Below are 22,921 nucleotides of genomic sequence, written 5' to 3'. Positions count from 1 at the left end.
GACACAAGTTTCTACACGGAACGTGACACGCGGAAACCAAAAGGAGGAGGCGGGTTTTAGGACGTCCTCATCCTCCATTGGACGGTTTAAATTAATGACAGGCATATGTATTTTCCAATGATTACTCAGACTTTGGCCTGAGAAACTCGATTATGATTGGTCAAATCGGCTGATCATAGCTTGTGATTGGTTAGAGTACAACACGTTTTGAGCAGGTGGTTAAAAGCAAGAACCGACAGGCAAATGACGACAAAATACCGCGAGAGCAATTCAAGTAATCATACGGCGAAGACTAATTTTGATTCGCTCTCGCGGTACTTTGACGTCATCCGCCAGTCAGTTCTTTTGGCGTGAAGCTGAACGCACCTAATGCTTTTCATGTACCAAAATAAGATTTATTGCTTGTTTATTGTTCAAGGTTAAAATATTTAGAAATAAGAGCTATCATTTTGTACTGTAACGGCAAAAGAGGTTGTGTTAAGTGTTTGATGCCTGTTTATTTTGCCTAGTAATATTCTTGCATTATGAATACTCTTGTTTTCAACAAACATATGCACTAATTTCTGCATTAATTTGTCAACATTTAATTCTTTTGATATGTGATGTAATATTGTAGTCAATAGTATGCACATAGGCCTATATGCCTATCCATAGCATTAAACCATTATAAACAAAGAATGTTCCTTCCATTGGCAGAAAGTGCATTTAGCATTTAAAGCGGAAATCGAGTTTACACCATCATGCCAGAATAAGCTCATTCACCCATTTGTGTATCTCAGACATTAGCTAGAGAGCTATAATTTAAAATCCTTTACCACTTTACAAACAATAGACTGTCCTGACATGTGGTTTCATCTTAGCATTACTGTACTGACTCTCTTTAACTCTACCTTTCATCATCTTTAAAAGCTCATTAATGTCAGTGTTTAAATCATCTCTAAAATGTTTACTTCACTTCCAGGAGCTGAATCAGATCAAATGAGATGCTTTGACAAAGAAAATCAAACAAAATAATGAACGAAAGAAAAACTACTGTTTAATGCATAAATCAAGAGAAAATTTGGTTAAAAATAAATTTTTGCTAATGTAGTTTCAGTGTGAATACAAATCAGGACTCAAAAGTGAATTCTGTCCAATTTAGGAAGCAAGATGTGTGTTTGAAATGGGCTGCCGAAGCTCAAATGCTGAAACCACTTCTGTTTATTTATTTTTTTGCAGCCACATTTTGGGAAAAAATTTTTTGAGTTATTGTTTTGGTTATTTATGGCATATAAACTTCTGTCACTGTTCCTGTTTGTCCTGGGAAAAGGAGAAGTGTCATTAAGAAACTGGCTTTTATTAGTCAAATAAAAATAAAGATTAGTGAGATGGGAAGTAAAAATTATGACTTAAATTAAATAAGAAAATAAATAAATAAAATTATAACCAATTAAAGCAATATGTTTATTATTAAAACATTTCCAGTAAGAAATTTGGAACATTGAATTTTAGAAAATCTGCCACAGCCATTTAAACCTTGCTACTGAAATGATTAAAAATCAATACTTATATTCCTTTGTCTCTCAAAAATTGTTAGTTTAAGGTTTAGTCCAACATATTAGGAGAATCAGTTCTCACGCTAAATGAATAAGTGTGGGATAATTACATTGAAGTTTTTTTTATATATATAATTACAGTATCCGTCAGAGGGTTCTGGTAAATGACGTCAGAAAGGATTAGGGACAGACAATACGCATGCGCAGACAGGGGGCTCGTTTCGGGATCGCGCACGGTCTCGGAAACTTTCGTCACTAACAGGAACGCGCCTGGGGATCAACATTCATCGGGGAGACCGTACTGAAATCAACACGCAGGTACTGTAGCGATTAAATCTGATTTGTAATCGTAACAAACAGCGCATTTTATGTTTTATTTGGTCGTCGTTGATAAATCTGGTTGTTTGCTTTATAATAACAGGTGTATTTAGGTCACACGCACGCCTAATAATAGTACCGTTATTTAAAGGATTTGTAAACACGTAAAAAATCTAGACGACAGTAAATCTACGCCACACGCGGGCATTTACAGTTGTTGTCAACAGCTTAGAAACTGCTATTTGTATTTATTGTTTATTTAAATATAATGCGTTTGTTACTAACATTTTGCGCAGTTATATAATCTATTTGTGTTTAGTGCTAACGTTATTTTAGTATTGTCAAATTAATTGAATGTAATGTATTGTAATGGATTTCCTTGAAATGTTTAATGAATGCTGAGATAAAAGCTTGGATGGATGTTAAAAATGGCCCCCATGCAGTAAAACACACCCTCCTTGATCCTATAGGCTACTGTTTTCATATCTAACATTGCATTTGACATCAGTGATCATGATGATAATCCTGTTTTTAAATGAACTGGACAATTATTTATTATTTTGGAATGATTTAGGTAAAATATTGCAGAACTATGTTAGATATAAATATAATGTTTTGTTTATTTACATTTTGCATCAATTATGTATCACTGGAGAATTATGCATTATACTTTATGGATGAATTTATTTGCTTTAAAGGAATAGTTTGTCCAGAATTGTAAAATTGTGTGTTGGTTATAAACATCAATGCTGTTGTTTATCCTTGGATCAAATAATATGTAAAAATTCAATGTTACAACAGCAGTACATGGGGGCCATATCTGTCAAACTCCAATAAAGACAAAAACTCTAAATAAGAGGTTAAATTAACCCAAATGTTTATAATTGACCCAACAATGGATTAAAACAACCCAGCATTTTGGGCTGAAACAACCCAACACTGGGCTAAAAATAACCCAGTTTTTTCATGTTTACTAAAAAACTTTGAATTTATTTATTTTGGGCACTAATAACAAAAATATTAGGTCAGTGGTACAGATAAATCCCAAAATACACAAGAAGGCCTGACTGCAGAACACGACATCCAGATCCACCTCCGTGGTCGTCAACATTTGCTCTTAAGTTATCAATATAAATCTCAGAGATTAACAACCCAGTTGGCTATACATTATCACATTTATTACATGGCTAGTTGCTCATATGAGGAAATATATAGACACAAAAATGTTATTTTATATTTTTAATTTGTAAGAAATGTAAACCTTCATGTTTTCTAATGGATGGAAGCAAAGACGTGATGAAACAAGTTCAATGTTCAATGTATTCATTCGTAGGTATTTAACTGCACCTGGTAAGATAACTCGTTCCAGATGTGTCTTTTCTTGTTTGCTTTTACTCCAAAACATTAAAACAAGAAACCTTACATTTCGCCTTATAGGAACTACTTTAAGGGGTGGTTTCCCGGACAGGAATTAGCTTATGCCAGGACGAGGCCTTAGTTTAATTAGGAAATATAACTAATTTTAACATGACTTACTAAAACCATTACTTGTGTGTATTTTGAGGCACAACAAAGGACGCTAATGTATTTTCAGTTATTTCACTGCAAGTAGTTTTTTTAGTTTGGACAGCTCTTACATTTATTTTAGTCTAGGACTAGTCTAATCCCTGTCCAGGAAACCGTCCCTAATTGTAGTAATTTAGGAGCAAAGTTTGTTTTTCCGTCAAAAGAATTACTTAATTTAATTACGACGCAGTGCGGAAATGCAACTCACCGACACGTGTATGATGTGGCTGACCAATCAAAATGCAGTGGGAAAAGATCCAGCTCCACCCCTGGATCTGGATCCAACCCCGTCCCCTGGATGTCGCGTTCTGTAGTTAGGCGCTAATGGAATACACTAGTCAACATTTGAAATTGATCAAAAAAAGTTTTTTCAAAGTTATCCTAAAACAAAAACTTTTGAGACAACTTTTATGGAAGTTTGTAATCCACTTCAAATGTTGACACGTGTAGTTTGTAGACTTTGATGTTTATTAGGTCAGGCAAGCCATTGCAGGTTTACTGCTCATAACTTTTGCTATTATTTAGTTTAGCCTGCTATCAAAGCACCTAACTGTTATAATAACAGTTAGGTGATATGTTATAATAACAGTTAGGTGATAATTTCGATAATTTGCATGCGATATCACGCGCATCTCGTCAGTGAAGCCAGCTGCTTTCAGATGGAGAAGCATTTACCACACAAAGCCGTGGTTCGCTGACAAGCTGGGCCATATCGCATGCGCTATGTCCGCAATAATTAATGTGAAATTGCCCCGATTGTCAGTGAACTACGGCTTTGTGTAGTAAATGCTGCTCCATCTGAAAGCAGCTGATGGTGATTTACTTCTAATCACGGAACCGGCTTCACTGACGAGATGCACAGTGACAATTACATGCAAATTATCGCACATCCCTACTTCCCTAGAATTATTAGGTTGTTAAACAGAACACCGTGTGTGTAAGGTCATGCATGTAAATAGACTTGACCACATCACACATATAGGGGCGGTTTCCCGGACCAGGATTAGCTTAATCCAGGACTGGGCCTTAGTTTAATTAGGAAATATAACTAGTTTTAAACAACGTGCCTTATTAAAAACATTACCTGTGTGCATCTTGAAGTAAAACAAAGGGCCCTGATGTATTTTAAGATCTGTAAGTGAAAGTTGTTTTCAGTTTGGAGAGCTCTTAAAAGTGTTTAAGTCTAGGACTAGTCTAATCCCTGTCCGGGAAACCGCCCCATACAGTTTAAAAATATTTTCATTAAATTTTTAAAATGATATTGTCTTTCCACAGAAATGGCTCGTCTAACAGTACTAGTGCTCTTAATGGCTCTTGTGGTCTTGGCTGTGGGCAAACGAGGAGGAGGGAGTAAAGGTGGGTTCAGTTGGGGCAAAACTAGTAGTAACAAAGGTGGATCCAGCACTGGAACTCAAGGTGGCAGCAGCAGCAGTAACAAAGGTACATCATCAAAAACACACGATACACATTCAGCTCCAGGAAACTACCCTCGGCAACCTCAGGTACCAAACCGGAATCCTGGAGGTGGATACCCTGCTCAAGGTAGCTACCCAGGCCGAAATCCAGCACAGGGTGGTTACCCAGCTCAGGGTGGAGTTCCAGCTCAAGGTGGTTATCCTGCTCAGGGTGGTTATCCAGCTCAAGGTAGCTACCCAGGGAGAAATCCAGCACAGGGTGGTTATCCAGCTCAAGGTGGTTACCCAGCCCAAGGTGGTTATCCAGCTCAAGGTAGCTACCCTGGCCGAAATCCAGCACAGGGTGGTTACCCAGCTCAAGGTGGCTACCCAGCCCAAGGAGGTTACCCTGCTCAAGGTGGCTACCCAGCCCGAAATCCAGCACAAGGTGGTTACCCAGCTCAAGGTGGCTACCCAGGGGGAGCAGGCTCTTACCCCAATAGGTACCCTGGACAAGCAGGAGGAAACCCCTACCCAGCTGGAGGCTCTTATCCAGGCTATCCAGTCCGAGGAGGAGGAGGCTCCTATCCTAACCAGTATGGAGGGGGTGCAGTAAGACCAGGAGCAGGTGCAGGTGCATACCCTTACTGGAACCCCAATAACAAAATCATGAGTCCAGGCTACGGTGGTAACTACGGTTCTTATGGGCGTAACAATTACGGTGCTGGTAGATCACCCTTTGCCCAGTCCGTGCAGAACATGGGTATGGGTCCTTCCATGAACTCTAAGGGATTCGGCAAGCAGGCACTTATGGCCGCAGGGGTCGGAGCAGTTGCCGGCATGGCTATCGGCTACGGTATCGGAAGTTTTCCCCGCCCTCGTTTTAATTTCAACAACCCGCAGGAAGAATATTACTATAATAACTACATGTACAGACGCTATGGGCAAACACCCCCTAACGGCAATGTGAATCAGAACACCAACTCTCAAGGTGTCAGGCCAGACGGTTCTGTATCAACTTCTGGGGGTCAAAGTAACAATGACCCTCATGACATTTTCCAGAATCCTCCACCTCAGTCTTATGATAAGTACATGGACAACTGCATGAAAAGGAAAGACTTGCTGCGAGAGAAGCGTAATATCAGATCAAGGAGATCCATGGATCTGCTTGAGCTTCAAGCTGCAGCTGGTGGTGAGGAGGCTACTGATTCTGCTGTCGCCCAAGAAGATCCCACAAGCACCAATTTAACCCTTGAAAGAGCTGCATCTGAAACCAGTACAAATGGCCCCTTATTAGAAACCCAGAAACTGACTGAAACACCCGGTCAACATCAGAAGCAAACCCAGGGTATAGAAGAGGTACCTAAGGATGACGATGATACCGTTAGCATTATGGAGATTGGCTATCCTGCGTTAATCGAGCAAATTAAAGCACGACGCTGTGTAGAGCTGTACATGGTTTATGCAGAACAGCATGCAGCAAAACAGGTGCAAGATCGTAGTAAAGTCGATCAACAAACCAGAGGCAACAATGGTCACCTGTCTGGACCTCTTGGACATGGAGTAGTCCTTACAAGCATTCTGTCTATTATCATCAGTTCCTTTCTATAAAGACATTACTGACTTTCTGAAAGAGGTTGCAGGAGAAGTCACAAAAATCTGACGTAAGGTTTGGACTCTAAGCTGGAAACAAATCATTGTTAACACCCATTACATTTTATTCCAGAATTTCCTCTTGGATGTTTTTGAAAACTTCAGACAGTAAGGCACTGTTAATAGACTACTTGAACATTCAGCAGACACACTAACAATAAGAGACTATCTCAGTATGACTAACTAGTAGTATCATTGCTCACAATGACTAACATGAATAGTTGCTCTTAGTCATTTGAAAATTGCAATGTAAGGTACTGAATAATTTGGCATTGGTCATGTTAAATCCATTTCAAACTTTGTATGGTATCCACTATTCAGTTTTTCATATTTAACACTGCCAGTGACCATCTCGCATGTTGTTTCATGACATTTCGACACGGCATATCGCACACTAGTACTCTAATATCCCAAAAAACATGCATGACTTGGTTTTAACTCTTGTTGTTGACTGGCAAAACTACTTTAAACAACCAACCATATTTTTTGACATGGAAATGTGGCATCTTGTTGTGTTTTTATGTGCACTTCTTGTTTAGTATTTAACTTTAAAAGTTTTTAGTATTTTTTATTGTTTGAACTGTTCTACTGACATAATTATTCCTTTTTAATCGTTAATTTAATTGGTTTTCGTAGCTTTCCACTGTTGGTTTTGTTATATAACTTCACTTGTGTGTACATATCAGTTCGTTCTCAACAGTACTATGTACACTCTTATGGCTGTTACTCGCAGGTCAAATGTAGTTTGGCACTAAAACGCTGTACAGACAGATTGTTTTGTTATGCGGTACATTGGATATGAAGTGGCTCTGGGATAATGCACCGGTTTTATTTGAATGTAACCATTTTTTTAAGAGTTTATAATAGGTTGTCAATGAAGTCGAGCACTTTGCTATATCATTCTTCTTATATAAAGGACTTTGGCATTCAATGAAACAAACAGCAGACTATAATACTCTTAAGGTCGTATTGCCGAAGACCCATATGTAATGTTTATGTGATGCTTTGAAATGTCTTGAATGTTGAATTGTTTGTACTGTTACTGTACCATAACTCAAGAGTAAAATAATGATTAGCACCTTAGCTACTTGTCTGTCTTTTGATTTTGGAAAAAGTGCCTGGGTTTGGGATGTTTGCATTGCAAATTATTCAGCAGACATCTGCGTCAGCTTTGGAAAGCCATACGTTTTCCATATTTAAGTCTCGTATCCGAAATCTGCATTTACACTTGGCGAAACAATTCAAGGTAGACATACTGACCCAGAACAGCTTAAACCACAGAGATAGAGCTTTATTCCTGTAATAAAAAGACATAAAACGTCAACATTACTCCACTAAGTGACCTCAGGTGATGTCCAGGAGTTTTTTTTAATGATGCACAAAACATCTTGACATGGAAATATCCGATCTGTCTGCTAACATTGCAGACACGAATGCATGTATCCGTTTTATATCCCATTTATTTCCACATATGAAAGCCTGAAACTGCTAACACGTCCGTGGGTCAGGCAGTGCAAATGCGGCCTAAATGTTCACCAGTGATCTGCATCTACTCTTGTGGGAGTGCTTTACTGTTTTCCTTATTATATTCGTCATGTTGACAGATGTCCCATTCATAAAGGGATTGGTTAACAAATGAGCAGCTTAATTAAACCCCTAGTGGACAACCATTAGCACCATGTATCTGTTCGGGCTGTCACATTCGAATTCAAGATGAATCATATCAAAGCACACAAAAGATCATCTATCAGAAACAATAATCTTCACCGTTGTATTTTGGAATATAAACCAACCCTCGGGAAGATAACTTGGGTTTAACAAAACATCACAGGAGATGAAAATGCCCACACTGGTGCTCATTACCGAGGTTAACCAGGCAGAGCAAATGCATGTGCACACAGGAACTGATCACAATATTTTTCTGTTAGTAATGACACCATTTTGAGATCAGACAAACATGTCAGAAACATTTCTTCTGCTGCTACTACATGATAATGTTCAACCAAAAGGGGTCAGAGATCACATTGAGGTTGAGTTTTTCAATGGAATGGGCACATGTGAATTAAGGAGGGTGTGTTGATCCATGGATATAGGGAGTGCATACAACATTCGCCATAATTCACATAAGCTACAATAAAGTATTTGACACAAAGAGATTAGTGATAGAAAGGACATTTGTTGAGAAAAGACTCATACCATCAAATAAGAGGATGAGGTGGATCTGCCCTAAATGATTAATAGATAAGATAAGATTACACTGACTTGTCACAAGATATAGTCAAGGTTAGCGGGGTTGCTGCAGGACTGTGAAATGTCTAAATAACAAAGAATTGCATTGCAATAAAAGTTGCAAAGTTTAAAGATGAACTAATAAACAGGAACACACCATCTTAATAATTTAATGCGAAAGAGAGACAACAAAGTAAAGCTACACAACACAAAGCTGCAGTTGTTTAGCAGGGACAGCTGGAGGGGAACGGATAAAACTGCTCTTTGTTTATTTCACATTTAAGCACAGTTCATCTTGGTTTTACATCTGCTGTTAAGTGTGTCCAGAGATCAGGCCACTGTTTGCCTCTCAAATGGCGACCTCTGGAAGTAATGACATTGTTTTTACATGTGTACATGACATATTTTTTTGTTATGTAAACACTGCACTGTGTACATGACAATAAAAAGGCATAAATTTACTGCATAAATGTTGCATGTACATTTTACCTTTTGTTTAGCGTACGTTTTGTTAACTTTTGTTACAATGGTCCCACATATGTCCTATTTAAAAAACATGGAACTATATGGGAATCTGTGTCATTTACCATAAAGTGCAATAAATGCGCGCTCTCTTTCTTATGCTTCAATGAATATTTAAAATAAAAACTGTTCGGACATATTGTTTTCTTTCTAAGAATAACTCTGGAACGTCAGGGGAGACCAAAAACCTCCTCGCGCGCGTCTTTTAAAACGCGTACGCACAGTGCGCAAACCTTCTCTGGATGAGAGATGGATCTGTTCTCTTTCTCATAACTGGTTTTACTGACACTATGAATATTTCTGAGAGTCCTGCGGGTCTGGCCACCGTGCTGCCTCTCACCAGTTTTGGCAATGTGCTTTTATTTCTTTTCAATATAATCCTCGCCACCGCCATCGTTTTTATGAACGCGTCCGTATTTCTCTCCATAATGATGAACCGAGCGTTGCGCAGCGAGAATCGTTTCATGTATATGCTCAGCACGTGTCTCAGTGACATCTGCTCAGGTGTGTCGTTTTATTATTGTGGGGTTCTGGATGTGCGTGACTTTTATGACTCCCCGACACGCACTTTATTCATCGTGCCCACCTTTTTGGGTTTGTCCTATATGGCGATTCTGGCCGCGCAGGCGGACCGGTACCACGCTGTAGTGGCGCCTTTTAAATACTCCCAACGCATGACCCGTAACAGAACCTTACTGGTGATTTTGGCGTACTGGGTTTATGCTTTTGCGATCGTGGCTGTTCAAAATCTGGTGACTGTGGGGGTCGCAAGGAAATTGACGGCCATTGGTACTTTTGTGGCAAACATATTCACGGTTGTAATCATGATTGGGTTAAACATCAGGTTGTTTTTCATTGCCAAATATCAGCTGGGACGCGAACCCCCGAGCGCGGAACGAGACAACAAGCGCGCGTCCGTGTATCTCATCATTGTGGTTGCCGTGTGCTTTCTGGTGGCGTGGTTGCCTCTTTTTTCTGAATGCTATCGCGTGTAATTTAGCGGGCTCCTCGTGCTCAGCGTTCAGAAATGAGGGTTCGGATCCAATGCGTATTCTGCCACGAGTGAACGCAGTTTTTACACCCTTACTGTATATCAGGGGCTGCTTCGCGCTCAGGAGAACCCTACTAAGTAAAGTCTGGAAAACAACATGCAAGATGAAAGGGTAAACTTTAGAAATGCTGTATTCAAATAACTGAAATATTGTTCTTTTAAAGTATGCTGAAGGTCATTTGCGTATCAAAAGTAATGAAATTTACACAATGGCATATCATTTCACAACAAAAGATTGCAGTAAATTGTGTTAGAGATGCTTGGTTCGCACTTTTATCATACAGATTTATGAGTAACCCTTAAACTATATTGTAAGTTAATGTTAGTAATGCATTTACTAAAGTTAACAAATACAATCTTATTTGTAAAGTGTTACCAATTTATGCTGTCAAAAAACCATGACCATGAAGACATAGGCCTATGTATCACCCATGTCAGTTTGTGTCATATATAGCCGTGGAAAAATATAAGAGACCACTCCAGTTTGGACTTTAATCATCATTTCTAGATGTATAGTGACCAATTCAGTCAAGTGTCAACAAATTTTAACAAAAACAAACCTTGGGAGTGACATAAAGTCACCCAACAGCAAATGTAAAAGAATGAGAGCATTACAAGACCCATGAAAGATGAAGATCAGGGTTTTTCCATTTTTTTCCCCCTAAAATGTAAAACATTAGTATTTTGTTGTTGAGGAATGAATTTGAACTTGTTTTCTCTGCACTATTGAAGATTGGAAAACACTGCATCCTTTTTTGCTATTATGACCATGTTTCCCCATTTCAATTTTCTGTAAATAAATGCAAATAAAAACATAATTTTTATTAAGAATTTGGCAGAAATGTTGTTGGTAGTTGACAGAATGAAACACATTCCTATAAATAGTAAATCTAGAAATTGTCTCTTATTTTCTTCCACGTCTGTATGTTTTAACATCTATATCTTTTCACTGTAGTCAACTTTCATGAACCAGAAACTTAAAATACTATAAATTATACATGCAACCACTGACTGTAATCTCTCACTAATGTCCATGTTTTACTTTAATATTGAACTTTGTTTTGTTATTGAATTGGATTTAAGCATACTGATAATATATTTTGGCAAACTTTCAGTGTGAAACCTCAGTCTGAAGCTCCACATGGATAAGATGGAGCAGTGGTCTTCAAGACGTGATCGGTGAGACGGGGATAAAAGCAGAGTTTTAAAAGATGTGCCATTTGAAGTCTCAGGTCAAAACCATATATCTTTATATTTTCAGAGGCACAGATGCTGTCCATGTTGTGAAAAATTTGGTTTGTGGCTGAAATGAGCCTGTGAACTGTATGAATGTTTCACCCTTATTTCTTCCCTGTAAGGTCAATTAAAGAGAATATTGACTCAGATATTCATAGTTATCTCAAATCTTACATTTATGCTTACATTTACATGCATCTGAGCTTGAATTTATCAGAATGATTCATCAATGGATTATGCAAAGTATTAGTAACAATAAATATCAGTCTTGTTTCTGTAATTTTGTTAACGCTGGAATACAAATTAGTCGGAAAAATCAGCTAGAGAGCCTGTTGGCCTCCTGTTCTTCTGTCATGTGTAATAGGCCATGTATGTTGGATTCATAGCCACAAATCACATTTAATGAACATAAACATTTTGTTTATTGTACATACACTCACCTAAAGGATTATTAGGAACACCTGTTCAATTTCTCATTAATGCAATGGTGTGATTGTGTGGAGGACGTTTTCTTGGCACACTTTAGGCCCCTTAGTGCCAACTCAGCATCGTTTAAATGCCACTGCCTACCTGAGCATTGTTTCTGACCATGTCCATCCCTTTATGACCACCATGTACTCATCCTCTGATGGCTACTTCCAGCAGGATAATGCACCATGTCACAAAGCTCAAATCATTTCAGATTGGTTTCTTGAACATGACAATGAATTCACTGTACTAAAATGGCTCCCACAGTCACCAGATCTCAACCCAATAGAGTATCTTTGGGATGTGGTGGAACGGGAGCTTCGTGGTCCTGGATGTGCATCCCACAAATCTCCATCAACTGCAAGATGCTATCTTATCAATAAGGGGCAACATTTCTAAAGAATGCTTTCAGCACCTTATTGAATCAATGGCATGTAGAATTAAGGCAGAAAGGGGGTCAAACACAGTATTAGTATGGTGTTCCTAATAATCCTTTAGGTGAGTGCAAGTTGGTCTTGATTTTTTAATCATTAAAATTATTTATATATTTTTTTAAACTGCACCACCTGTCATGTGATGTTTAATATTTACATGGCAAACAGCACATAGAGAAGCACAATCAAAAATGCTTTCAACTCTCAGCAAACAAATATACATTGTGTATGATTGCATGTGCATACTGTACATATCGTCCTCTCATATCAACTTACATACACCTACCCCCCCCCCCATCTCCATTCTATAAAAACATTCAACTGTTCTTAACCAATAGTGATGGTTTGCTTCTCTAGGGGTTTGTTTTGTGCCACTTGATTTTATTTCAAATGTGGTTGATTTCCTCGTGTTGACACTTGAGCCCACTCATAAAGCGTTTTATCTCTCAGGGTGTAATTAAGATCCTAATGAAACCCTAAGTGGTACACTATGGGCCTTATGGGGATTTATGGATGTTAAGATGGTCAATTAATGATTCAGCATACCAAAACACATACACACAAGGGCTTTATTCTGTCAGAAACATTTATTTTCAGTTGTGAGTTTTGGATCGTCTTTTTAACACCTGGGAGCGAGTGTTTTAACAGATTGGGAGATGTTCAAAACTTAAAATCCCATAATAGATGATCATTACTGTGATTTTTCAGGGATGCACAAATGCACACATATAGACATACACAGTCAGTCAGATGCTGTTGGTCTGTGTATTTATAAATTTCCAATAATCTCTAGGGGATACTATCAGTTTCTGTTTGCAAAACACCACTTAAAATAATTAGAATGAGCAGGAGTCAAGCGCACGCATGATTACAAAAAGACTGGGCTGTCCAAACACATCAAAATCATAAACACTTATGCAAACACACAAGATCAGCAGACTGGTTGACCTGCAAGGGTTAAAATTAATATACTTCTACGGCTGATGAAGCTTGGAACATAATGTTAAAAACATTTGTGTATTTAATATAGTAGTGATTTAATAAAGCAGTTGCACTTTAAAAAAAAAAGTTTTAACCCAAAAAAAGGGACAAACCCAGTTGGGGGTTAAATTAACCCAGAAAACACATTTTTTAGATTGTTAGAAAGGTTTGTAAAGCATTATCAAGAAATAGAAACCTTATACAATTGTCATATGCAGTCTTAAAAGCCCTAAACAAATTCCTGATCAAGAGTTAAAAATAAAATAGTTCATTATGTAGGTTTCAAGTTTCATTTATTTATAACCCCATTTACAACCGCAGCAGCTGACCAATGTGCTTTACAACCTCAGAAAATAAGTAGTAAATAGAAACATCAAAGATAGCAAATAAATAAGATCTATATTAAAGGTGCAGTGTGTAATTTTTAGAAGGATCTCTTGACAGAAATGCAATATAATATACAAAACTACATTATCATGGGTGTATAAAGACATTATTATAATGAATCGTTATGTTTTTATTACCTTAGAATGAGATTTTTTTATCTACATGCACAGAGGGTCCCCTTACGTGGAAGTCGCCATTTTGTGCCACCACGCAATTCATAACCTCACCACTAGATGCCACTAAAATGTACACACTGCACCTTTAAAATCTATAACAATATATGGGTGATTCTCACGAAACCATTGATACACTTCGGCACTAATGATTTTAGCTTTAAAATGTGTAATATAGTAACATTAAAAAGCATCAGAATTAACACAATACTGTGTTCTACCTTGCACAATGTGTGATTTCAACATAAGAATTTATAATTGTAAATTTTATCTAATCTTCTGCTGAAATTCTCATTACCGCAATGTGTCCGGCTGTGTTTGAACATGCGTTATGTTGTAATTTAATCAAATTAACAAAAAATATTAAGAAAAACATTAAATGGATGTTTTGCTAGACTACTTTAGATGACAGAAAAAATATTTACTGAATATTCATGTATAATAATAATGAAGAAAAATTAGGAAAATGATGTGTCCATGCCTGATGTTCTCATCCTCCGCAACACTTTTTGAGAACAGTTTAAGCACACATACAGAATTTTAATAAAGTTTGATTTTGAGTGACCAAGCACATGGACCAGTTACTTCAAGATGGCTACCAGGTAAGATCATTTTTTTACAGTTAATTTGAAATATTGTCTTGTCAGAATGCTTACACGACATTTTGATTATCATTACCGCAACAGATGCTTATTAAAATGTTAATTTGATTAATAGAAGCATAATACTTTGATTTTAAATGCATGTGCAGAATCTCCAAATTATGTTCTTTCAGGTTTGTCATGTCATTTTGAAAATATGTCAGTGTTGATGTTTTCTGACTGTTGCGGTAATGGATGGAACTTTAAGGGATATTGAAAGCGATGGGAAAATAATGTGTTTTGAGATTTAAAAACCTGTAAAGTAGCAGCAGGTCTATTATGAACTCATAGGCTATTACAAAGTTTAGGGCCTATACAGAGAATGCATGTTCACCCCTTTTCTTTAATTTAACTCTAGGAACAGTGATCAATCCCAGATTACTACATCTCTACTAGATTTACTCACCCTAATGTTGTTACAAACCTTCTGCTGAACACAAAGATATTTTGAGCAACATTTGTAACCAAACCGTTTTGAAGCACCAATTACTTCCATTGTGGTATTTAATTGGGTTTCTGTTTCCTGCTTCATATAAATATCTTTATACAGATCAGCATGAGAGGGAGTAAATGATAGCAGAATTTTTAGTTTAGGGTGAAATCCCTTTGAGATGATATTTTAACCATAAAGGTTTTAATGTGTAATTTATTTAAAAAAAAAAAATACTTAAACACTTTGAATTTCTCAGTTTTATTTTTTACAAAGTGATTTACATTTATAAACACATTTTTAAACACATATGTCACCATTTAAAAGCAAAAATCATGATAAGGATCTGTTCTGACATCACCTTTGTGTCTTTGGCAATTGCAACTTGCCGTGTTTTACAAAATCTACAAACATGATAAAGCTTTTTGATGCTATATATTTATGTAGATGATCTAGATCGTATATACGTTACACAGATATGTATTACTTTAGTATAGCACAGTGTCTGTCTTGGTACTCTTTCACAGATTGTTCATCATGAATTACACAACTGTCCAATTTGTGCTTCTATAATATTACACAAAAGATACAAATAACTATATGTACACTGAAGATGACTTATCTGTGTATCTGTGTTATTTATATATACACATTTTAGATATTTTGTCCTTTTTTATCTTGGAATATGTGTATGTTTGACACATTTCAGGGTTTTGTCCTGCAATGTCCTGTCTTGTCAAATTTTAAAAAATACTAAACTAAACTAAATTAAGATATATTTTGGTATATCTGAGGTTTTTGTAACTTTAAATCTTAACATTTAAACTTCATGTCCAATTTGTTGGAAAGTTAGATTGCATCTTGAAGATCACAGCCACAGACCACCTTCTTATCAGTGAGGGATGTTCACAGACTTTGGATTCACTCTAAGAAAAATGTCAAGAGCACCTTGATCAAAAACAGCATTAAACATAATTAAGTAGCCGAGTAACACTTTACAATAAAGTTTTATGTGTTAGATAATAATAAGATGTTTGTACAACATTTATTATTATGGTAACACTTTAAAGTGATAGTTCACTTTAAAATGAAAATTCTGTCATCATTTACTCATCCTCATATTGTTCTAAACCTGTATGAATTTCTTTTTTCTGATGAACACAAAAGAAGATATTTTGATAAATGATGGTAAACACACAGCAGATAGTGACCATAGACTTCCATAGTAGGAATAAAAAATTATGGAATTTAATGGGTACCGTCAACTGTGTGCTTACCATCATTTATCAAAATATTTTCTTCATCATTTATCACAATGCTTACAAAATGTTTTTTTCCTACTATGGAAGTCTATGGTCACTCACTGCTGTGTGTTTACCATCATTTATCAAAATATTTTCTTCATCATTTATCACAATGCTTACAAAATGTTTTTTTTCCTACTATGGAAGTCTATGGTCACTTACTGCTGTGTGTGTTTATCATCATTTATCAAAATATTTTCTTCTTCATTTATCACAATACTTACAAAATATTTTTTCCTACTATTGAAGTCTATGGTCACTTACTGCTGTGTGTTTATCATTTCTCAAAATATCTTCTTTTATGCTCATCAGAAAAAATAAATTCATACAGGTTTAGAACAACATGATGATGAGTAAATGATGACAGAATTTTCATTTTAAAGTAAACTATCCCTTTAAAATAATATTAGTAAACATTAGTAAATGCATTATCCAACATGAACCATATAGTTTTTCAAAGTACATTAATTAATGTGAATAAAATTAGTCTTTTTAAATTAGTTGATTTTAATTATGTATTAGTAAATGCCAAAATTAGCATGAACTCAAATTAATACATGCTGCATTGTTTGTTGTTAGTTCATGTTAGCTAATGCATTAACTAAATGTTAACAAATACAACCTTATTGTAAAGTGTTACCATTTTAGTTAATAACTAACATTTTATTGTAAAGTGTTACCAATAGTTGCTTAGTTTCTTTAAATCAGTTTTAGGCAAAGCGTACTTTGATAACTATGGATAAATTATGGGTGACTTCACAATCAAATATAAAGTATATATAATAATATATATAATATAAACTTTCAGATAAAAAAAAACACTGTCACTGGTGTGGTACCCTTTCAAAAAGTAAACCTAAAAAGTGCATAACAAAGGTACACATGTGACATTTTTAAAAGGAAAAGTCTCTTATAGCTTTTGTACCTTTTTTCTGTGTATGGCACAGTGCAGTGATAGAAGACAATTTCATTAAAGTCAGCACAAATCACTTTTGTATTGTTTTGTTTATTATTGTAATTTATATTTTAATATCTTGGTCAAAAGGCCTGCTAGATAAATGACAACATTTGAGATATATTAACTAAATTGAAGATTTTAATCGACAGACCTGATTAAAGGGTTCCCATCTTTTGTTTTACACATTTAAGACTTTTTCCCAGATATTTGTGATTATTATAAAGATAAAAACATAGAGATTACATAAAGATTGCACTCACAAATGTGCAAAAACATTATATTCTCTGTAGAAATGTTCATAGTGTTTTAAAATTTTAATTTCAATTAAAGACAATTAAATTATTATTGTAAATGCTAAATTTGTAAATTGCAATGTCATGTAACTGTAGGACCCCTGAATGAATGCGTAAGCCTTTACCCTTTCTTCATGCAGCATGTTGTTCTCCAGACTTGACTTAGTAGTGTTCTCCTGAGCGCATGACAGCCCTTGATATACAGTAAGGGGGTGATAATTGTGCTGAGACGTGCCAAAATACGCAAAGGGTCTGTCCCTTCATTTTTTAGTATATAGCACACATTACCCCTGAACATACACACTATAACATAAATAAAAAGTGGCAACCACGCCACCAGAAAGCACACGGCAACTACTATGATAAGATACACGGACGCGCGCTTGTTGTCTCGTTCCGCGCTCGGGGGTTCGCGTTCAAGCTGATATTTGGCAATGAGAAAGAGTCTGATGTTTAACCCAATCATGATTACAATTGTGAAAATGTTTGCCACCAAAGTACCAATGCCCGTCACACTCTTATAGACTCCTTTAGGCACCAGATTTTGAACAGCCACGATCGCAAAAGCATAAACCCAGTACGCCAGTATCACCAGTAAGGTTCTGTTACGCGTCATGCGTTGGGAATATTTAAAAGGTGTAGAGATAGCATGGTACCGGTCCGCCTGCGCGGCTAGAATCGCCATGTAGGACAAACCCAAAAAAGTGGGAACAATATAGTATGTGCGTGTTGCGGAGTTATAATCTTCACTCACGTCCAAAAGTCCGCTGTAATAATAAGACACACCTGAGCAGATGTCACTGAGACACGTGCTGAGCATGTACATGAAGCGATTCTCGCTGCGCAGAGCTCGGTTTACCATTATGGAAAGAAATACGGACGCGTTAATAAAAACAATTGCGGTGGCGTGAACTGCGTTAAAAAGAAATAAAAGCACGTTGCCAAAACTGGTGAGAGGCAGCACAGGGGCCAGGCCCATATGACTCTCAGAAATATTCATGAGTGATGGTATAGTGTCAGTATAATAAGCTGTTATGCTAGAGCAGCAGAGTCATGACTGATCTTTAGGAGAGCTGGTGGTGAGTGCGCGGAGAGACGCGGTGCGCACGGCGTTTTAAACGCGCAGACGGACTCCCCGTGACCACGTGAGAGTTCCTGGAGGGCTTTTTTGTTTTCATGCCTGTTTACATGAACTGATTAACGAGTACACATACTTAGCCATGATGCGTTATATCACAGTAAATATAAACCTACACATTACTGGAGTGGTACCCTTAAAGGTTTATTTTTGTACCTTTGTGGGTACAACACATTGAAATTTTGTACCTTTTGGGGTACAACAATATTATACCCTAAGGACTTATTGTCTTTAGGAACAATTTTGTGCAGTTAAATTTTAGGTGTACAAAACAGTTAACCATTAAAGGTACACAATAGATCCTTAAGGTATAGTAATGTACCCAAAAGGGTATGGTTTTGTAACTTTTTTCTGACAGCGCAGGCACATAACTTTTATGGCAGGAGCACAACATCAATCATGGCACTGTGTTGTTCACAGGCCTCACAATGGCCTGTGAAGTTTAATGAGTGAACTTTTTGTTCTCTTTGTACAGGGATGGGCAACCTCGGTCCCGGAGGGCCGGCGTCCCGCAGAGTCCAGCCCCCACTTGCCTCAGCACACCTGCATAAAGGTTTCTAGTGTGCATAGTAAGACCTTAATTGGCTGCTTCAGGTGTTTTTAATTATGGTTGGAGCCAAACTCTGCAGGACACCGGCCCTCCAGGACCGAAGCCGCCCATCCCTGTCTTTGTACATATACACTCACCTAAAGGATTATTAGGAACACCATACTAATACTGTGTTGACCCCCTTTCGCCTTCAGAACTGCCTTAATTCTACGTGGCATTGATTCAACAAGGTGCTGAAAGCATTCTTTAGAAGTGTTGGCCATATTGATAGAATAGCATCTTGAAGTTGATGGAGATTTGTGGGATGCACATCGAGGGCACGAAGCTTACGTTACACCACATCTCAAAGATTCTCTATTGGGTTGAGATCTGGTGACTGTGGGGGCCATTTTAGTACAGTGAACTCATTGTCATGTTCAAGAAACCAATTTGAAATGATTCAAGCTTTGTGACATGGTGCATTATCCTTCTGGAGGTAGCCATCATAGAATGGGTACATGGTGGTCATAACGGGATGGACATGTTCAGAAACAATGCTCAGGTAGGCCGTGGCATTTAAACGATGCCCAATTGGCACTAAGGGGCCTAAAGTGTGCCAAGAAAACATCCTTCACACCATTATACCAGCAGCCTGCACAGTGGTAACAAGGCATGATGGGTCCATGTTCTTATTCTGTTTACACCAAATTCTGACTCTACCATCTGAATGTCTCAACAGAAATCTAGACTCATCAGACCAGGCAACATTTTTTCAGTCTTCAACTGTCCAATTTTGGTGAGCTTGTGCAAATTGTAGCCTCTTTTTCTTATTTGTAGTGGAGATGAGGTTAGCTCAAGGTTGTGCGTGTTGTGGCTTCACAAATGCTTTGCTGCATACCTCGGTTGTAACGAGTGGTAATTTCAGTCAAAGTTGCTCTTCTATCAGCTTGAATCAGTCGGCTCATTCTCGTCTGACTTCTAGCATCAACAAGGCATTTTCGCCCACATGACTGTCGCATACTGGATTTTTTCCCCCTCAGTTTGAAGTTCAGGAGATTGTCTTGACCAGGACCACACCCCTAAATGCATTGAAGCAACTGCCATGTGATTGGTTGATTAGATAATTGCATTAATGAGAAATTGAACAGGTGTTCCTAATAATCCTTTAGGTGAGTGTAAATATACACCTATCAGTCATAACATTATGACCACCTGCCTAATATTGTGTAGGTCCCCCTTTTGCCACCAAAACAGCCCTGACTCGTCGAGTCATGGACTCCACTAGACCTTTCTATCAGAACCAGCATTCACTTTTTCAGCAATTTCAGTTGGATCAGACAACATGGGCCAGCCTTGGCTACCCAGTGCCCACGTGCATCAATGAGCCTTGGCCGCCCATGGCCCTGTCACCGGTTCACTGTTTTTCCTTCCTTGGACCACTTTTGGTACTACTAACCACTGCAGACCAGAAACACAACACCAGAGCTGCAGGTTTGGAAATACTCTGACCCAGTCGTCTAGCCAGCACAAATGCGAAATGCTATTCTATTATGCAAAATAAACTGTCAAAATATAAAATAAAAACAATATTTACAATATGTAAATGTGGATTGTGCTATGGGGAAAGAATTTCTAAAAAAACAACAACTACAAACAGGTAATTTTCTTAAAGTGCCCCAAATATATCCAAATACAACTGCAGGCCCAAGAATCTCTGCCATCAGACCTGAGCAAGACTGTTAGCCAAACCCCAAGTGCATACTTTTCTCATTTGAAGTTAATAGTCTTGGTCAAATTTCAGTCCCATGACATCGACCCTCATCTACTTAAACACTCGTACAACGAGCCTGTCTCCTTCATCCACAAGACGCATAACAATGCTCGCGTTTAACCTCACCGTCCCTCTCTCATTTGACTTTACGCATCCTGAAGATTACCTGATATTTATTTTTCACATTCTGTTTGCCACAGCTTCGGCTCTCCTGGCCGGTTCTGTGGTCATCGGTATCGTGAGCACCAGGGCCCTGCGCTCTCAGAACCGCTTTATCTTCATGTTAAACACCAGCATCAGTGACACTTTAACCGGCTGCTCTGTCTTCTATCTCGGCCTGTTTGATGTCCAGGAAGGCTATCCGTCCAGAAACGGCACATTTTACATTTTGCCATCATTTTTAGGCGTGAACGTGTTGACTTTTCTGTTTGCACAGTTTGACAGATACCTGGCCGTTGGTTATCCCTTCTTCTACGAGCGTCACATCACGCGCGTGGTCGTGATCGGCGTCTGTGCGCTTTGCTGGATTTATACATACTCAATTCTGATCGTTCAAAGCGTGGTGCCGGTAGCGTTTGCAGCTCAAATGAACGCGTTTGGAGTCATAGTACTGCAGGTGATCGTGGCCGTCAAAGTTTTGATGACCATTAAACTGTACATGATCGCCAGACAGCAGCTCAGACGAGAGGCGCCAAGCAACGATAAGGAAAGCAAGAAGGAATCGTTGCGCATTATAGTTTTTGTGGTCATTTGTTTTCTTACTTTGTGGGCTCCGTCCTTTATAAACATCTCTGTGAGGTATATGACCAAGAACGGACTGAGGTTCAGAAATGAAGCCACGAATGTGTTCGCCACCATGGCGCGATTTAACGCGCTCAGCACACCGGCGCTGTACATTTGGGGAAGTCCGTCGTTACGCGCGGCGGTCTGGAACACCGTGTGGAGCAAAATATTCAAAAGGAAAACTAGGTTAATCTTAGTTTGCGCATATTTGTGCTACACAAGTGCATTATGTTGCTCTTGTCATATTTCTTTATGTTAATGCCCAAACATTTTACAAAACGTTCCCAAAAACAGTTGTTAACTGCGCTTTGTTTCATACACTGAACTTTTTGTGCATCTGTCTCTTTCTTTTGACACAGGGTGGATTCTGAACACGTGGACTCCAGTAAGGAAGGTGGAAAAATCCTTAGCATCACACGGTGTATCAGGGAAACATAGATAGGTCTACTTGGAGCACACTTTAAAATGTTTTACTGCCTTAAATTAAGTACAATCAATTTGGCTTTATAAGTCATTTCAACTTACTCTTTTGAATATTTTTACATTACTTAGATATTGTTAAAAAGTTAAAATGACTTGTGAAACTAATTATTTTGACTTAAAAATATAAGGCTGCAGAATTGTTTTGATTCTGTAATGCAGGAAGCAAAATTATTCATAACTGTTGTTTAATATCCTCTTAACTTATCTCATTTTATAAGACAAACGTTTTATGAATCAAATGAATGTTTTTTTTTTTTTAATAAGGCTTGGTTTGTCCAAGTCTACAGGTGAATGTTAGGATGTACATCTAGTCAACATTTGAAGTGGATGAAAACCTTTCCAAAAAGTTGGTTTAAACCAATATGTTACTATCTTAGGACAACTTTGATGAATGTTTTTGATCCACTTCAAATGAGAAATTGTTTGGGCTAACAAATTTAAACAAATATTTATACTGAATATGTACAGTAGCCTATGTGACCCTGGACCACAAGGATAGGTCAGGACAATATTTGGCCGAGCAAACTATTTGAAAATCTGGAAACTGAGGGTGCAAAAAATACAAATATTGAGAAAATCGCCTTTAAAGTTGTCCACTCACAAAAATAAAAATTTTAATGTATTTATGGTAGAAAATGTACTAA

The 22,921-nt window shown here is 37.6% G+C and overlaps 3 protein-coding genes and 1 pseudogene across 4 annotated transcripts; 3 read left to right on the top strand and 1 right to left on the bottom strand.

Annotated features, from left to right (window-relative positions):
- The first annotated feature begins 1,695 nt into the window (after positions 1-1,695).
- LOC141364377 (uncharacterized) lies at positions 1,696-7,549 on the top strand. 2 transcript variants are annotated; one of them, XM_073868977.1, is made up of 3 exons: positions 1,696-1,853; positions 4,695-5,231; positions 5,280-7,549. In XM_073868977.1, exons 2-3 carry the CDS (start codon positions 4,697-4,699, stop codon positions 6,422-6,424), a joined length of 1,680 nt encoding a protein of 559 aa, XP_073725078.1. In that variant the 5' UTR covers positions 1,696-1,853; positions 4,695-4,696; the 3' UTR covers positions 6,425-7,549. The 2 variants fall into 2 exon arrangements, with proteins under 2 accessions (XP_073725078.1, XP_073725077.1); XM_073868976.1 differs by having other exon boundaries at positions 4,695-7,549.
- A 397-nt stretch (positions 7,550-7,946) lies between these two features.
- LOC141364190 (uncharacterized) lies at positions 7,947-11,813 on the top strand (annotated as a pseudogene).
- Positions 11,814-17,576: 5,763 nt separating this feature from the next.
- On the bottom strand, positions 17,577-18,573 carry LOC141364208 (uncharacterized). Its single transcript, XM_073868302.1, has one exon. The coding sequence runs from the start codon at positions 18,571-18,573 to the stop codon at positions 17,695-17,697; it is 879 nt and encodes a 292-aa protein (XP_073724403.1). The 3' UTR covers positions 17,577-17,694.
- Positions 18,574-20,925: 2,352 nt separating this feature from the next.
- LOC141364189 (uncharacterized) lies at positions 20,926-22,232 on the top strand. Its single transcript, XM_073868276.1, has 2 exons — positions 20,926-21,980; positions 22,154-22,232. Exons 1-2 carry the CDS (start codon positions 21,046-21,048, stop codon positions 22,230-22,232), a joined length of 1,014 nt encoding a protein of 337 aa, XP_073724377.1. The 5' UTR covers positions 20,926-21,045.
- The last annotated feature ends 689 nt before the right edge of the window (positions 22,233-22,921 follow it).

The sequence above is a fragment of the Misgurnus anguillicaudatus genome, chromosome 6, assembly GCF_027580225.2.
Source record: "Misgurnus anguillicaudatus chromosome 6, ASM2758022v2, whole genome shotgun sequence".
Classification (NCBI taxonomy): domain Eukaryota; kingdom Metazoa; phylum Chordata; class Actinopteri; order Cypriniformes; family Cobitidae; genus Misgurnus; species Misgurnus anguillicaudatus.
Note: the sequence above shows the minus strand (reverse complement) of the source record. Positions and strands in the feature narration are given on the sequence as shown.

Bases quoted from the DNA above. Each gene is read 5' to 3' on its own strand.
- LOC141364189 (XM_073868276.1), top strand. From the start codon at position 21,046: ATGACATCGACCCTCATCTACTTAAACACTCGTACAACGAGCCTGTCT. The intron at 21,981-22,153 runs GTTAATCTTAGT...CTTTTGACACAG, and splicing joins ATATTCAAAAGGAAAACTAG to GGTGGATTCTGAACACGTGG.
- LOC141364208 (XM_073868302.1), bottom strand. From the start codon at position 18,573: ATGAATATTTCTGAGAGTCATATGGGCCTGGCCCCTGTGCTGCCTCTC.
- LOC141364377 (XM_073868976.1), top strand. From the start codon at position 4,697: ATGGCTCGTCTAACAGTACTAGTGCTCTTAATGGCTCTTGTGGTCTTG.